Here is a 15695-nt window from a genome sequence, read left to right as displayed (position 1 = left end):
CATCGATCAGTTCGTGCAAAGTCGACTGAACATATCAAATCCCATTTCCTCTTCGTTTCACACTTTTCTGGCTCAAAGTCATCCTAAGCTTAGCACGGATAGCGAGCTCTCTTCTATCATACTAACATGTCACCACATGTAGACCTTTCATATCATAAACGGGTTTGGTGGAAAGAAGCAACGTTTTACCAGATCTATCCCGCGTCATTCAAGGACAGCAATGGGGATGGTTGGGGAGATATTCCTGGTATACTCGAAAATATCAACTATATCGCATCTCTCGGTGTCGATGTAGTGTGGCTGTCGCCCATGTTTGACTCCCCTCAGATCGACATGGTAAGAACTCTGGTGTATGAAATACATATGAAGCCTGTACTAACTCACACACCACAATGTTAGGGCTACGATGTTTCTGATTATGAAGGCGTATATGCACCATACGGCACAGTGCAAGATGTCGAGAAGCTCATCGAAGCTTGCCATGAAAATCATATGAAGATCATTCTCGACCTTGTCGTGAATCATACTAGCGATCAGCACGCTTGGTTCAAAGAAAGCCGAAGTTCAAAGGACAATCCAAAAAGAGATTGGTATTTCTGGCAGCCTGCGCGGTACGATGAGCAAGGAAATCGCATGCCGCCTACCAACTACCGTTCATACTTCGCTGGTGGAACCTGGACTTGGGATGAGCACACAGAGGAATACTATCTTCACCTCTATGACAGATCCCAACCAGACCTGAATTGGGAAAACGAAGACTGTAGGAAAGCAATATACGACTCGGCAATGCGCTTCTGGCTCGACAAAGGCATCGATGGTTTCCGAGTAGACACGGTAAACAAGTACTCCAAAGTCCTTCCCTTCGCCGATGCACCCGTCACGGACCCTACCAGTGACATCCAACCTGCCGCCCAAATGTGGTGCAATGGGCCTCGGATTCACGAGTTCATCAAGGAAATGAATCACGACGTCCTTTCCCATTACAGGACCTACGATGGCCAACCAGTCGTGACAGTAGGCGAACTCTCCATGTGTCCAGACCCTGAGTCAGTCGTCCCGTACGTCAGCGCAGCGCAAAAAGAGCTAGATATGGTTTTCCAGTTTGACATCACACATCTAGGCCAAGGTCCACCAGGCTGCAACGACAAGTACGACTTTGCTAAATGGGAGTTACCGGATATGAAGCGCATAGTAGAGAAGTGGCAGTGCTTCATCGAGGGAACCGACGCATGGACGACCGTCTTCAACGAGAACCACGACAATGGCCGGAGTATATCGCGTTTCGCCAACGATACTCCAGAGTGGCGAGAGAAGAGCGGCAAGCTGCTTGCTTTGTGGTTGATCGGTCAGACTGGATCACTATTCCTCTATCAAGGCCAAGAAATCGGCATGATTAACGCTCCGGCTTCTTGGGATGTGAGCGAAGAGTACAAGGATGTCGAAAGTCAGAATTACTGGGCTGAAGCCGTGAGATTAGCAGACAACGGTACGGATCCTACGCGTAAAGAGAGGATTCAGCGTGGGTTGCAGCTCATGGCTAGAGATCATGCAAGATTACCTTTCCAGTGGGACGAAAGTGTAAATAGTGGGTTTTCGACAGGTGAACCGTGGATGAGGGTGCATGATGAGTATCCTGCTATTAATGCTGCAGGACAAGAGAAGGATGCAGATAGTGTGCTTTCGTTCTACAAGCGCGCGCTCAGATTGAGAAAGGAACACAAGGATATTTTTGTATATGGGTCGTTCGAACTGGTGGATCCAGAGGGGACGGAGATGTTTGTGTACAGGAAGAGGTTCGAGGAGAAGACAGCGCTTGTGGTGCTCAACTTTACGACGAAGGAACAGCGGATTGAGTACGATGTCGAGGGCTTGAGGCTGCTGGTGAGCTCGTACGGGAAGGCGATAGAATCTGTGCTGCGACCACTCGAGGGGAGGATCTACGTCGACTACTGAGAAGGCGGAGTCAAGTATATTGGCGAGAACTTGTAGACTTTGTCGATGCGCTATCAAGGGTATACTACAATGCAAAACTCGCATGCTACTTTCCGTCTATTGTCCCACCCATTTACCAACAATTGGGAGATACTTGTATAGTTCGTCGTATTCCTTGCCTACCCAGCCCACCATCTTGCCGTCTCTTCCAACAACACCCAAGCCGCCCGCTAGCCACAATGCCGTGAGAGCCGCACTAATTCCGTTGATGGTATACCATCTCCTCTTCCTGACTAACGCCCGGTCCTCTTCTGTCATCTTAACTTGGCTTGGTGCCCAGCCCAACCATTTGGCCGCGCCCCAGACGAAGTGCCATACGCCAATTCCTACGAGTGCTGTGAAACCAGTAAACGAAACGGCTGGGTGTAGTGCGAAGCCGTGAGAGATGTATTGGAGGTTGATCAAGGACGAATCTCCGTGTGCGTATAGCGGCAGAATACGAGTAGTCCAGACATGGAAGCTAGCAAAAGGTACCAAAGCGTAGCCCAATGCACTTGTCCCACTCAGTTGTGGCCATGGAATTGTGCGCTTGTCGGTTCGTGTCTCCGCACCATATTTCTTCAGAGCCTGTCTCCTTCTCCATAGCCGTAGTGCGATTCCAGATGTGACGTGTGCAACGAGGGGAAGACCAACGAGGAGGGGTTCGGTAAGTGCAGATTGGTAGTATGGTCGTGTGAGCAGGAGGTAGCGATTCGATTCGAGGACAGAGCGTGTGGCAAGCGGTATTATGGAGACATTGGTTATGTGGAGGGCGGCGAAGGCGGTGAAGGTGTAGGAAGAGTACTTTTGTATGCGGAGAACTACAGAGCAATGTCAGCATTGCACCCCTCAACTTCGTGGCAGTGAGAATACGTACGCCACCAAGCTGTTCCATGATCACCCAATCGCAGTCCCAACGTGTTCATTCTTCGAATTCCTCTCATCTCCTCTGTTTCCTTCTCAGGTCGTTCCTGTTCGGGGAAATAGCCTTTTTCTCTAAACTCCATCGGTGTGTCTTCGACCGGCGAAGGGTCGACTTGTGTAAGGCCCATGACGCCCATCTCTTCGTCCTCTACCGGCGGTAGATCTGGATTGATCTCCATCTTGTGATCTGCGTCGTGGTGGTGCAGATTGCAATGGTTGGGGAAACGCTACGTTGCTGAGACATTGAATGACGTTGATTCGGTGAGAGAAATAAGTGGGCCTTTGTTGGACCGAGGCGCGTGCAGTTGAGCCGCAACACCAAACGTTCTATCACCACAACGACGCGACTTTACGACCCCGCAACCCCACATTCTACCGACTCGCTTAGATACCGCTACCACTGGTAGTGTAGCGCGCCAGTAACGCATTCAAAGACCGGGGCACATCATACATAGACGCGACCATGCCTCCAGTATGTATTCATCCTACTCACTCTTCCTCGTGCATCCATTGATACAATGCGTAGCGAAACAACCCCCTACCGGCGGCAGTCCGCCTGTTCAACTGCACAATATGCGATAAAGGCTACCCGCGCCAACTCGACTACGAGAACCATCTTCGCTCCTACGACCACAACCACCGCCAACGTCTCGCCGATATGAAGAAGCTCACTGCTTCGAACGAAACCGAAAGCAGCAAGCCAAAGCAGGGCCTAGAGATGCGCAGTATCGATGTCGAGAACGCGAATAAGAAGCCTGGTGTTGGAAGTCGGTTTACCAAGATTGGTGGAGGTGGTGCTGTGGGTGCTGCAGGTGGCAGGTTTAAGAAGGTTGGTGTTGCTGTTAGTGGGAAGGAAGGTGGTCACGAGGATGTGAGTGGCAAAACTGGAGAGGATACCAAGAAGGTCGTAGATAGCGTAGAAGTTCCTGCTGCTGCTGCTGCTGCTGCTGCTGCAATGCCTATCGTGGATGCCGATGTCAAGAAAGAAGAGAATGTCGTCATGGCAAATGATGAAGAGGGCGAAGAGATTACTTGGGAAGAGTACGACTTCACAAAGCCAACTGGATGCGATCATGCGAGCTGTCCGGGATGCAAGACGGATGGCATATGGAGCGGCGAATGGATGGCTGTGGATGCCGTTTGATAAGGGGTGTTTATTGTTCTCATTCTAACTCTGACATTGCTACTGCACTTGCACAACGAGCAGATATCGCAGTACTCGAGAGTTTGTCATATTGCATAGCGCCGGCGTTCAAGGAGTCAGCACACGGTCCATACTCATGGCAATTTGGAGATTTGTAAGTGTGTTGCAGTTGTTTTACGAAGTTCGTTTTTTCAGCTGTTTCTTGTTTCCTAATACCCCGGGTTCAATCATTAGATCCTGCTCTGCGATCTTAAGCAATAGAGAGTCTTACTGATCTCTTCAAATCCCTCCCCATAGTCTTTGGTTGTCCAGCTATCGTATCCAATAACTCATCTGTGTCCAGCGCTGGCCCTTTCGAAGACGTTCAGGCAAAGGCACCAGACAGATGATGTACTGATTATTGAACCTGGCAAAGTGAGCACAAGGTTGGTGTTCTCTGATGCATCTTCTATTCGCAGTCTCTTGAAACCGGCCGCCTCTGCTACAATCGATTGGACCAGGCCCACCACGGACGAGCAGACTGTAAACACAGCACCCTCCCGTCACGTATTTTGCCACATCGTGTGTAAGCTCTGCGTATTTTCGAGCTTTCTCCTCGGTGGACGACCACGTCTTTTTAAAACGTCGCTCAAGCTCGGCCCGGACTTGGCTAGGAAGGTCGTCCATGTCTTTCCACATATCGGAACCCGACAAGCTGGGAATCCGCAAGTACATCTTCAAGTCTGCCGGTTCGCGTATATCTTTCGCTTTCGATTGAACATTAGTCTCGGCTTCCGCATCTTCTGCCTCGCTAGTAATCTCGATGATCTCCTCCTCTTCCTTTACTAGGACTTGCGCCGCACTCTGTTTGGCGTTCTGAGCTACAGTTGCATCGATTCTTGCTCGCTTCGAGTCGTCGGCAATCGCTGTGGAAATACTCCGCTTATTGGATGTAGTGACAAGTTCCTGAGCAGGGACAGGATGCATAGCCAATGGAGCATAAGCGACTGGTTGCTCTTGCAGAACTATAAGAAGTAGGGTCGGGTTAGCAAGTTCACCGAAAGTGGCGATGTCGGACGTACCTGGAAGTCCAGCTATCTCGCGAAGGAGAAGCAAGAAGGCATTCTTCACTTTTCTGGGAGGGAGATGTTCCACAATATTGCTGCGGTCCGCTTCGTCCAATCTCAGCAAAGCCCTCACTAGGCCATCGGTGTCGGCGTTGACGTCCATGCTGCACTTATGTGACCGAAGACGATCAAGCACTCTCCACGACGGATTAGTATATCACAGTTGGTAGAGAGAGGTAAGTGGTAGGGCGTGTGGCTGAGAGACGATGTTGTTTGGAATGCGTTTGTCGACAATTAGGCAACCTTGGCATCGGATCCTGAAGAGGAAGCGGTCAATCAACGGTCACTCACCTCACCTTCCCTACAAAGATGGGAGAAGTGTTTGGAGATGGCGCACTCCGTTATAGGACGAAGTGATTCTCAAACTACATAGGCACAGGTTCGCAAAGCTGGATGGCCAGTAGGTTTTCTTTTATTCTTTCGATCTCTGGTTACTACCTCACACGCGCGGATAGACTTTGGGCATTGCCTTAGCCTCTGAACGTTCAGCGTATAGAACTTCTCTGCTTGCCCAGCTATTTTGCCTGTCTCTCAAAATCCTCGTTGGTCTTGTGGGCTTGCCACCGCAAAGGGGTCGAAGAACGCCGATTATTTACACTGGCTCGTCAGCAAGGTACAGTTCATTGTGGTCGGCGTGCTTACTCTATCCAATAGCTGAGCTCAGTCCAGACCTTGCCCACCCGTCTCCCTGGGGGCAGGGGCACGAAACATATATTCATTGTACCGTCGGCCCATTTGACAAAGTGTGCACAAGGATAACCACCTGTTATGCACTGGTCGTCCGCTGTCTCCTTAAGACTGCCACCTATAGTATAAAGAGACCTACTACTAAGACGAGTGTTTTTCGAAACGATCAAGGACCGGATACATGCAGGCATGGTCATGTAGTACTCGGGATTTTGCAACAATTTCTCATAGTTATCAAGTATCCATGGCTGTGACCTCCATACTTCTGCAAACCGGGAGTGAATGTTTTGTTGAACGTCGTTTGGTAGTTCCATAAAGGTCTTGTAGACCTGTTTCCCATCAACCCCCCGGATAAGAAGGCATACAGGTAGATTGAGATGTCCATGGTAGTCCGCTGCAGTAGTATGGACGAAACGGGCTTGTGTCGAACCTTCTCCAACAGGATGAGGTGGTAGAAGCATGCCATAACCACTGCCCCCGATACCATCTTGCACTGCTGAGGACTGACGAGATGATGTAGCCAGGCTGTTACGACTGCTACTCCCAGAGCTAGTTTGTGTCTCTGGAGGTTCGATGGTTTGTGTCCTTTCAAAGTTGGGTGATATAATTGGGGCCGAGATACTGCCAACTCTGCTACCAGGTTGCACTGGTGGAGACTCCTCTCGTTTTATTGGATTATTTGGCTGGACAACAATATTGGAATTTTCCCACTCGTCGTCACTAACAAGATCAATTGTCTCATGCTCTTGCTTGACTGCCACTGAGTTCGAGTTATTCTCGACGACTTCGGTCGGAGAACTATCGGTCCTGGGTCGTTTGTGGTTCCGCAGAGTCACCGCGGTGTGTGCTCGATTGGTCACATTGCTAGGCTCTTCGCGTGCAACATGTACGGTAGGCTCAGCATGAGGGCTTTGATTCAACTGAGTCTGAATGGCAACGTTTTCTGAGAGTGTTAGTTGACATATGTTTGGGATCGTGGTGGTCGGACCAACCTCGATCCTGGTCTCGTTCTCGAAGAGCGACCTTGAGAAGCGCAATGAGGTCCTCTTGCGGCAGAAAACCCAATATGCGATCACGGCCTGCCTCAGTCAGTCGCTGTAGATCGCCCAGTAGACCGTCGATCCGATCGGTATCACTCATACTGCAAGCTGCATGCTGTGTGATGTGCTCAGATGCCCGTGTCATTGATCGGACCCAAGACCGCCGCGCGATCACGTGATACACACGCTAAAGGGGTGGTCTGTGCAGGAACATTGAAGTTCCATTTCATTGCTCTCTCTAGTTGGATAACGTCGCATCTCACAGGTAATACAAACTCAACTCCGAACCACCACCCGTTACACAAGGATGGTATGGTAGGAGAACACATTGCTTTAAAACTGGTCGTGAAGGTTAGCATAGAGGCGTGTTATCAACCTTACCGCCGTGACAATAGCTCTTACCAAAGGAATAAACATGGTCTAGTCAAACGCTAATTCTTCTACTCAACTTTACTACCCAGGTTTGCTTCTCACTCGAGCCTCGTAGCATTTTCTAACCTATTTAGTGAACCGCATCTTCGGACTAGGCAATTTCCAGCCATCCCCATCAAGATAGTCGCAGCAAGTAGCAACCGCTGAAGACGGCTTAGTTACATGTGGAGTACGCAGATCATACCTAGCGTAAGGTTTTACGGCCGTAAGGTCCAAAGCGAGTGTGGACTTCACGTAGTTTGCGTAGCCGCTAGGCTGATGCTATCCTTGAATTTTACGTCATCGCAGACAGATGTTCAGCCGTTATGTAATGAGGTAACTGAGTAGACTCTCCTTTCTCAGCCAGGACTATCTAGTCCTCAGAACCCAGTAGACACCGCGCAGCAACAAAGCAAGAGACTTAGGCTCCAGCGTTCGTGCAAATGCAATATTGAAAATCACTCATTCCGTAATGACGAACTATATGCTCGACTACGGCTCAAAGCCAAAGCATATGAATTTGTATATCTAACAACGTACTTAGATAACACCACAAAGTCCTCAAATGATGCTATAACTTATGATCATCGCAATACGTGGCGATAGAGCAACGGAAGAACTTCCGCCTGCCACTCTTGATCTGCAGACAGCGCATAGCTTCACAACAATGCCAGTAACACAAAACTCGGCTACTAGCATACCTAGGTAATCCTGTTTCGCATGATTCGACTGTCTAGACCATCATCCCCTCACCCTTACGTACGTAGACCGGAGGGCGAGGCTTGGAGCGATCGAGTCAATCACTAATCAGCCGCAAGGCATTCTACCAGTTTACCCAGGACTAATCGTGTTCAAGGATCATGCTTTTGTCGAAACAGTATGTACTGCGACTGAACCACAGCCAGGTGTCTATTCGCTCAAGAAACCTGCGAAACAATATATAAAGCGTCTGAACTTCTCCTGTCTACTCACGCAGAAAGCTATCCCTCGTCAAACAGCCAACTTCCAATTACAATGCCTCTCTGGAGAATCTACGCCCATCCCGACACCTTCACTCTTGATCAGAAGAGAGGCATTGCCGCCGCAATAACGAAACATTATGATGTCCTACCAGCCTTTTACGTCGATGTCATCTTCGTCGATTGCAAAGAGGGAAATGTATGGGTTGGTCCAGAACCAAAGACGAATTTTGTTCGCATTGTCGTAGAACAGATTGCACGGGCGATGCCGAGTCCAGACACTGCAGAAGGTCGAGCATGGCGTACTGGATGGATGGACAAGATTAACGAGGTACGTGGCTGGCATGCGTTGCATTACGCAAAATACTCTAACCTCTTACGCAGACTCTTCGTCCATACATACTCGACAGAAAGGAGCTTGACTGGGAGATGCATATCTCAGAGACTCCGCGGGACCTGTGGCGTGTTCAAGGCATCGATCCCCCGCCAACGGATTCTGAGGCAGAAAAGTCTTGGAAGGCAAAGAATTACGCACATCCCTACTAGACTCTCGATACTATCGGGCATGATCGCCTTAAGTATCGAAATGATAGAAGGGCCAATCTCATACATGATAACCACGATTTTGCGCTCCTCCAGCAACATTGCTCCCAGTGAAAACTTATGAAATCTTCATGTTGTGCTGCGAGACGCTGTACAAACCGAATCAAATGCCAGCCCTGCTCGGATGCAAGACTGCTATCTTTATTAACCTCGACCTGAGTAAGCTTGTTTTGCCGCCTAGGTGATTGCCTTGATACATTTGTTGCTTGCGAAATGAGTCGACATACAAGGCTGTGTAGCAATTCTATCTTATCGTGCTGTTGCTATAGCAAGCCCAGACAAACTTCTCGCATCGAAGAAGCTATTGATATGTTCAGTCTCAGTTCTAGTCTCATTCTTCCACTTGACCGGACCGCGCACTTGGAATATGACGACAACTCATCCACATGAATCTGCCCTTAGCACTAAACGCATTACAGCGTATGCTGACACACTCCTCAGCTTGACGAAAGGCAAACAAATGACTAATCACCCGTGTTTCTGTCTCGCGCGTACTAAAGCCTTCATCCACGAGCTAACAGACAAGCAACTTGATTATGTCGTCGCCAGACTCTTACAGCTCGGTCATGATGAATTTAGGTACTCATTTGTAGGCGCGATTAGAAATTTGGTGGGCGACTCGGACAAGATTGAGTTCGGTGAGCGTAAGTAGATCCGACTACGCTCATAGCTCTAGAGTCTGTGCTGACATCGTGTTTCATCCTAGTGAGTGAGCGGGAACTTGGCGAGAGAATAGCAACGTATTGGAACGAAAAAATTGACGACGCCAATGGCAGAACCCCCGCTGTGAGGAGGGTCATTAGGGAAACAGTGCTACTCGTTTTACTTCAGAGTTGTGTGTCGAGCAACATACTTGATTCGACACGTAGTAAGCCATCCACATAAGCGAACGCGGATTTGATACTGACCATCAGCAGTGGTCACATCGCCCGAAGATAATCCAGACTGGGCTGCGATATGTGCTAGGAAGATTATGGACAGGATCGTCCCAGCAGAAACGGACAACGGTGCCGCAATGACAGTGATAGTGACGCAGCAACCAGATCGGGGAACAGGGGCTGATGGTAGACAAGGATGGTTTGGCTTTGATTCGAACGGTGATCGACGAACAGAAACATAGCTCGTACGCTTGATGAAAGTGCTAGTGGAATCATCCGGGCGATTCAAAAAATCTCATGCAGACTTCCGATAACTGCTCTTGCTTCGTCTTGCAGACGCTTCACCAGACTTCCAGCATCCTCGACACTATGCACCAGGCCGACTGCAGCCCCGGCATATGTAGCTAGTCTTCCCTCCGGTCCCCATCCAGCATCTCCCGACTTCTCAGCTTCGTCATGAAGCTTCTTCAGCTCCTCAAACGAAACACCCGCTTGGTGATCATGCCAGCTTTTGTTCGTAATGCCGCGGGGGCTATACTGCTCGGGCCAGCCCATAGTGCCTCGTAGATGGTTGTACAGCATCGTTTTGGTCGTGCTTTGAGCACCGTCCGTAGCGCGTACAACTTCGTTCTGATAGCCTTTGCTGATGCGGGCTTCGGTAGATGCGAGGAAGCGTGTACCCATAGCCACGCCACGAGATCCAAGAGCAAGTGCAGCAGCGATACCGCGACCATCAGCGATTCCTCCGGCGGCTATCAATGATATTCTTGAATCGCGAACTTGATCTGCGACTTCGGGGAAGAGAGTCATGATACCCATGCCGTCTGTTGCTCTTCCATGACCACCGGCTTCCGCACCTTGGATGACCAGTACATCTGGTCGATGAGCGCTATTCGCAGCCTCTACACTCTCCTTCAGGGTACCAGTCTGGATCCATATGTGGATACCAGGCGATGCCTCACGAAGGCTGGCTGTCCATTCGTCCAGTTCGTCTTGTCCCCTTCGAGGAGCGAACAACCATGCAGCGCAAGGATGATACTCTCCTACTGCTTTGGTTGCTGACTGAAGATCTCCGTTCCAGAGCTGGAATCCTACACCCAGCGGCAGTGTCTTCCCAGATTGATATGAGTCTGGAAAGAAAGACCCTGGAGTCTCGCTCAGCAGTTCGCGTACCGTTTTAAGGTCTTTAGCTGTATCTTCAGGCTTAGCACCGGGGCCAATGAAACCCAAACCACCAGCTTTAGACACTTCGAGAGCTAGGCGGGGACCAGCCATGACGCGCATTGGTGCTCCGACGATGAAGGGAGAGGTGATCCAAGGGAAGACATTGGTGAGCTTCGTGCGCATCCTGCCGGAAGTCATCGCGTTGCGTATTGGATTCATATCCACGCTCTGTTTTTACGAAGAATCGGGTGCTGATATCATTTATAGTCATGAAGCGAGGTTCATGGTCGTAACGTGAAGACCGGTAAGCGCAGTGCCTACGTAGGAACTCTGATGTACGAATTAGCTTCGTACACCACTGTTCCAAGCTTTACCAAAGACCACATATTGCGCATTGAGGTGTCTTAGGACTTTGCAATTCCTACCAATGCTTGGAGACTTTGGGACTTTTCCACGGAGAAAGTGTGTTCAGCGCGTTTTGGTTACGTCAAAGCACGCGATGAGAGGAGCGCTCTCGCGTCAAGGGCGCGTTCAGATGACTCGCGAGGGGCACGGGCCTACTTTTACCTCCAGCACTCGATCAAGCACCTGTACCTACCAAAGTAATATCGCGCAGTCGCCTTTGTGAGTATGGGTGAAGCCAGACTCAGAAATAACGGTATTCAGATGTGACAGTCGTGTCATAGACTGAGCGGACCGAACGAAATCCTCCCGATCTTCCTCCTTCCGGTTTCGTCCGCAGTTCGCGAGTAGTAGTCAGAACTGTGACGACGAGGAATCAGAAGGAGCTTGGACAATGGAGTGTCGAGAGTAGTCAAGATAAAATCTGCATGCCCCGTCGTTGTGCTAGCATGTCAGAAATGTCAGAACGTCAGAAGGCGTAGGATTGTACCCCGGTCGGCCTGACCCGCGGAGTCAGTATGGACGCAACTCCGCATCTTGAGTACGACGTGATTGTCAATTGAGGCCAACGTAGAAGCTTGTTCAACGAGTGTTCCGCACCAAATGTTGGCTATGGATACTATCCCTGCACAGCTTGGAACCGGACGAACACCCCGCGTCCTTCCTACTACTTATATATCGGTCGCACAATAGACTTTCCCGAGCCATCTTCATCAGACAATACCACGATCTTGGACGAAAAGCAAATCAACCTCCATTCAAACAAAATGGTTATTAAAGTAGGACTTATTGGTCTCAGTTCCGTCACCACCAATGTCTCCGCCAGTCCAGGAGATAGTTGGGCCGCAAGGTACATACACTACCTTTCGAGTATCCAGCTAGAGTCAAACTAACCCTTGCACTTAGCGCCCATTTACCATACCTACTCGCCTCGCCACACTACGAGATTGTAGCTCTCTGTAACTCAAGCGTCAAGTCAGCGCAAACAGCAGCTCAGCGCTACAATCTACCGTCCAGCGTCAAGGCATATGGTAGCTCTGAGGATCTGGCTAAGGACCCTGATGTCGACCTCGTCGTCTGCTCAGTTCGGGTGGATAGGCATCATCAGTTGATGATGCCTGTCATCAAGGCAGGCAAGGATGTCTACGTCGAATGGCCGCTGGCATCCAACCTCACTCAGGCTACAGAGATGTACACCGCAGCCCAGAAGAGCGGCAGCAAGACCATCGTCGGGCTGCAATCCCGCTCGAACCCCTATATCCGAAAAATCAAAGAGCTAGTAGCAAACAAAACCGTGGGAGACCTCCTCAGCTCGACACAGGAATTCACTCTCGGTTGGGTCGGCGACGTCGAGCCCCCTACAGTCGAATACTTCACGAAGAAGGAAAGCGGTGGCAACTTCCTCACAATTCTCTTTGGTCACACTGCAGACCCCGTCTTTCATGCGTTGGGCGGCTTAGAAGAACTTTCCGCGCTATTGACGACTCGCTGGCCCGAGACCAAGCTGTTGCACGCAGATGGAAGCTTCAACCGTATGATCAAACGCGAAACGCCCGATCACGTTATGCTGCAAGGTACTCTCAAGAACAATGGCGCACCTATCTCGATGACAGCAAGGAGTGGTAAGGGATTCAAGGATTCGCCAAACCTTGTCTGGAGGATCTTTGGCACCAAGGGCGAGATTCGCTTGACGTCCGCTGCTATGCTTACTCTTGCGCTTGGTGGAGAGAAGATTGAGGTATTTGACCATGAGAAGGATACAGTGGAGGTGGTGAATGTGGAGTATGCTGAGGCAGTAAAAGACTTGTCGCCTTTTGCCAAGGATATCGGTATGTTGTATGAAGGCTTTGTCAAGGGGTGGGGTGTAGAGGAAGGGTTCGTCGACTTTGAACAAGCGGTTGGTATGCACACGATTATTGACTGTATGGAGAAGAGCAGCGAAGAAAGGAAATACAAAAAGATAGCGGTCTGATACAAGGCCAAGTAGGATAACATGAGTCAAGAGGAATGGATAGAATCATCAGAATCAGCTCGTCTTGAGACAGGATTTTCCAATCATTCACATGAGCGGATAATGCGCATATACATTGAGTTAGATCTAACCAATATCCAACACTATCATCACATCACCATTCGTGGTGTAACCAAAAATCTCTACCACTATCCATGAATAATCATAAAATGTCTGCCGACCTCAAAGTCGACAGCTAGCTAGCGCCGTGCTCAAATGGCATTTGCCAGAAGGGTATCCAAACCTTAAACAGAAAAGAAAAAGCAAATCATCGCCGCTCATTGAAGTGGTTCGCCAGAATCATAAACGTCGTAAACTTAGTAAGCTTGATAAACTCCCTGCCGCACATGGTCAGGAACAAGTTCTCTCTACTCGCGCAACAAGCCGCCAATGCCAAGACCTACACCTTGATCGAGCCGTCCGCGCTTGGGCGGACTTGTTTGAGTGCGGAGATCCGCTGTCGAAGGCATGCGACCGCGCTTTAATTCGCCTGCACGGGTGAGGCCGGAGCCTTTCTTGACTTGGCCGAAGATTTTAGTTTGCACGAGGTTCGCTGGTTGAGCTAGTGGTGGAGCGGACATCATGCCCTTGGCAGGTGGTGCTCTTTGCAGGAGACTTCTTGCCATCTGGCTGGCTTGGGACTCGGGCACCTCATCTTCTTCACGGTCAGTGAAGGCTTCCTCTTCATCGGCACTGGACGCGGTAATGGTCGAGTTGCTGCTTTGACGACGCGTGTTTGATGGCTTGGCCTGGTAGTGCGCTGGGGGAGCTGATTGTGGAATGTTGGTTGGGACAAAAAGTGGCGGTGTGCGGGGCACTTCGGCGCGGGGGAACGCAGCTCTTCTGTTTGGTGTTTGTGGCAGCGAGGACATGGACTGTGCGCCTCGCTGGTGACTGAAACGTGATCGGGGTGCATGTTGCCTGATGGGCGTTGTGGGAGCAGTAGCTACCTCCTGGCTCAGCATCTTGTCGGCTAATAGAAGAGCTTCGAAGTTGTTTTGACCTCTGCTTTCCTCGGAGAGGTGTGGCACTCTGTTGAGGACGTTTCTGGGAGTTGGCTGATGTGGGGTTCCGTAGTTTGATCGTGGCGAGGATTGCTCGATCTGCTCAAGAAGGGGTGCGATGTGATCGCGGTTCTTGCGAATCCTCGTCTTGAGTCGATCATTTTCATCCAGGACGCTAGCAAGCTCGCCTTCTCGGTGCTCGGTGACACGCTTTTGCTGCTCAAGCATATCGCGAAGCTCCTCATTTTCGCTCTGCAACATCTGATTCTGGCGGCTCATTTCTGATAGCAGAACTGTGTTGGCTGCGTTTGCCGACTCTTGGTAGGTTTGTTCTGGGGTCACCATGTTGTTTCGGCGTTTCTCTTCAGCTTGTTGTAGAACGTCAAGCTCTCGCTGAGCCATAGCTAGCTCGACAGCCATTCGACTTGCAGACTCCTGGCTCTCCATTACAGCCATATTGTACTGAAGTTTGTAGTGCGCTGCGGAGAGCCGCATGTCGCGCAAGGCGTTAGAGATGTTGTTGACCATGGTTCTCAGCTCCTCGGCGGAGGCACTGTTGACCTGGTCTTGTGGGTAGAGACCTGCACCCATGTCTGTCAAGGCAGACGGCTGGTTGGGCAACTTGCTGGTTGGTGGGGGAGATGTGAGCTGCGGAGTTGGAGGAGTAGGCGTCCTCATGGCTGCACGAGTACCAGGAATCTGAGAAGAGGGTGGAGGGGTCATAGAGGACGTAGTCCGGGGTGCGGGGGAGGTGAATTTGACTTGATCTGGGGACGCGAGTTTTGACATGGCAAGTGCTGCCGACTCAGCGGGCGACGGAGAACAAAGCTTTGGTGGTGTTTCAGGTTGCGCATTCTCGGTGGTAGGCATCAATGAGTCTTGCGACGGTAGGTAGTGCATTGCTTGTGGATCCATTCTGCCTCAGGCGCAATTGGCCTAAGCAGTGTGCGACAATCAGAAAGATGCAGAGGCTGTGCCTGGTCGGAAAGATGGCGTGTGGTCGAGAAGAAATTTGCTTTGTGCAATCCAACTCTGACACGCGGGAATTGTGGTGTCAAAGAGCTTGAGTATGTAGCGTTGGCGGTGGGTGACGCGGTTTAGCTAGGCGACGAAGACGATAGCGGTGGTAGCAGGGGTGCGCGTCGGTGCGCGTTTGCCAAAGAAGAGTCGCGGGGATTATGCGACTGTGATAGCGTCCAAACGGAAGTGAACGGGTGTTTGCAGAAGACGTGGCTCTTGCGGAGGGTAGTGTTGGGTGTGTGGAGGGACAATGTCGTCGGTGCGGAAGGCGCGTGGAGCGAGGTTGGAGCGTTGGAGGAAGGACCCGCCGGTCGTCCCTGCTCAACCAACCGGCGCTAGGCCAGACCTGTCAGTGTAGTGGAAACATGAAC

General features: G+C 50.5%; 9 protein-coding genes across 9 annotated transcripts; 4 read left to right on the top strand and 5 right to left on the bottom strand.

Moving 5' to 3' along the window:
• Positions 1-126: 126 nt before the first annotated feature.
• CC77DRAFT_1043570 (alpha-glucosidase-like protein maltase) lies at positions 127-1953 on the top strand (the record flags this gene model as incomplete). Its single annotated transcript, XM_018527321.1, has 2 exons — positions 127-336; positions 400-1953. The coding sequence occupies 2 exons, from the start codon at positions 127-129 to the stop codon at positions 1951-1953; spliced, it is 1764 nt and encodes a 587-aa protein (XP_018381820.1).
• CC77DRAFT_1043569 (hypothetical protein) lies at positions 1953-3134 on the bottom strand. The gene is made up of 2 exons (XM_018527320.1): positions 2849-3134; positions 1953-2792 (listed from the first exon to the last, which is right to left on the bottom strand). Exons 1-2 carry the CDS (start codon positions 3072-3074, stop codon positions 2050-2052), a joined length of 969 nt encoding a protein of 322 aa, XP_018381819.1. The 5' UTR covers positions 3075-3134; the 3' UTR covers positions 1953-2049.
• A 137-nt stretch (positions 3135-3271) lies between these two features.
• On the top strand, positions 3272-4039 carry CC77DRAFT_997796 (hypothetical protein; the record flags this gene model as incomplete). Its single annotated transcript, XM_018536520.1, has 2 exons — positions 3272-3367; positions 3422-4039. Exons 1-2 carry the CDS (start codon positions 3359-3361, stop codon positions 4037-4039), a joined length of 627 nt encoding a protein of 208 aa, XP_018381818.1. The 5' UTR covers positions 3272-3358.
• Positions 4040-4195: 156 nt separating this feature from the next.
• Positions 4196-5516, bottom strand: CC77DRAFT_403554 (hypothetical protein). The gene has a single exon (XM_018531567.1). It carries the CDS (start codon positions 5246-5248, stop codon positions 4352-4354), a length of 897 nt encoding a protein of 298 aa, XP_018381817.1. The 5' UTR covers positions 5249-5516; the 3' UTR covers positions 4196-4351.
• A 24-nt stretch (positions 5517-5540) lies between these two features.
• Positions 5541-6991, bottom strand: CC77DRAFT_1098523 (hypothetical protein). Its single transcript, XM_018529954.1, has 3 exons — positions 6825-6991; positions 5788-6775; positions 5541-5742 (listed from the first exon to the last, which is right to left on the bottom strand). The coding sequence occupies exons 1-3, from the start codon at positions 6970-6972 to the stop codon at positions 5661-5663; spliced, it is 1218 nt and encodes a 405-aa protein (XP_018381816.1). The 5' UTR covers positions 6973-6991; the 3' UTR covers positions 5541-5660.
• A 1280-nt stretch (positions 6992-8271) lies between these two features.
• Positions 8272-8788, top strand: CC77DRAFT_1053564 (hypothetical protein; the record flags this gene model as incomplete). The annotated part of the gene is made up of 2 exons (XM_018527751.1): positions 8272-8573; positions 8627-8788. The coding sequence occupies exons 1-2, from the start codon at positions 8298-8300 to the stop codon at positions 8786-8788; spliced, it is 438 nt and encodes a 145-aa protein (XP_018381815.1). The 5' UTR covers positions 8272-8297.
• A 1220-nt stretch (positions 8789-10008) lies between these two features.
• Positions 10009-11106, bottom strand: CC77DRAFT_1034395 (2-nitropropane dioxygenase precursor; the record flags this gene model as incomplete). Its single annotated transcript, XM_018526868.1, has 1 exon — positions 10009-11106. One exon carries the CDS (start codon positions 11104-11106, stop codon positions 10009-10011), a length of 1098 nt encoding a protein of 365 aa, XP_018381814.1.
• Positions 11107-11786: 680 nt separating this feature from the next.
• CC77DRAFT_403433 (NAD(P)-binding protein) lies at positions 11787-13465 on the top strand. Its single transcript, XM_018531566.1, has 2 exons — positions 11787-12139; positions 12196-13465. The coding sequence occupies exons 1-2, from the start codon at positions 12057-12059 to the stop codon at positions 13259-13261; spliced, it is 1149 nt and encodes a 382-aa protein (XP_018381813.1). The 5' UTR covers positions 11787-12056; the 3' UTR covers positions 13262-13465.
• On the bottom strand, positions 13337-15607 carry CC77DRAFT_1024270 (hypothetical protein). Its single transcript, XM_018525840.1, has one exon. The coding sequence runs from the start codon at positions 15217-15219 to the stop codon at positions 13669-13671; it is 1551 nt and encodes a 516-aa protein (XP_018381812.1). The 5' UTR covers positions 15220-15607; the 3' UTR covers positions 13337-13668.
• Positions 15608-15695: the final 88 nt, after the last annotated feature.

The sequence above is a fragment of the Alternaria alternata genome (assembly GCF_001642055.1).
Source record: "Alternaria alternata strain SRC1lrK2f unplaced genomic scaffold CC77scaffold_22, whole genome shotgun sequence".
NCBI lineage: Eukaryota > Fungi > Ascomycota > Dothideomycetes > Pleosporales > Pleosporaceae > Alternaria > Alternaria alternata.
The sequence above is the reverse complement of the archived record's forward strand: the minus strand, read 5'-3'. Positions and strand labels throughout refer to the sequence as shown.

What these genes read in the sequence shown, in the direction of transcription:
- CC77DRAFT_1024270 (XM_018525840.1), bottom strand. Translation starts at nt 15,219, where the DNA reads ATGGATCCACAAGCAATGCACTACCTACCGTCGCAAGACTCATTGATG.
- CC77DRAFT_403433 (XM_018531566.1), top strand. Translation starts at nt 12,057, where the DNA reads ATGGTTATTAAAGTAGGACTTATTGGTCTCAGTTCCGTCACCACCAAT. An exon ending in GGAGATAGTTGGGCCGCAAG is followed by an intron (nt 12,140 to 12,195) that starts GTACATACACTA and finishes CCTTGCACTTAG; the next exon opens with CGCCCATTTACCATACCTAC.
- CC77DRAFT_1043569 (XM_018527320.1), bottom strand. Translation starts at nt 3,074, where the DNA reads ATGGAGATCAATCCAGATCTACCGCCGGTAGAGGACGAAGAGATGGGC. An exon ending in TCATGGAACAGCTTGGTGGC is followed by an intron (nt 2,793 to 2,848) that starts GTACGTATTCTC and finishes ATTGCTCTGTAG; the next exon opens with TTCTCCGCATACAAAAGTAC.
- CC77DRAFT_403554 (XM_018531567.1), bottom strand. Translation starts at nt 5,248, where the DNA reads ATGGACGTCAACGCCGACACCGATGGCCTAGTGAGGGCTTTGCTGAGA.
- CC77DRAFT_1098523 (XM_018529954.1), bottom strand. Translation starts at nt 6,972, where the DNA reads ATGAGTGATACCGATCGGATCGACGGTCTACTGGGCGATCTACAGCGA. An exon ending in AGAACGAGACCAGGATCGAG is followed by an intron (nt 6,776 to 6,824) that starts GTTGGTCCGACC and finishes TAACACTCTCAG; the next exon opens with AAAACGTTGCCATTCAGACT. An exon ending in GAGCTCAGCTATTGGATAGA is followed by an intron (nt 5,743 to 5,787) that starts GTAAGCACGCCG and finishes CTGACGAGCCAG; the next exon opens with TGTAAATAATCGGCGTTCTT.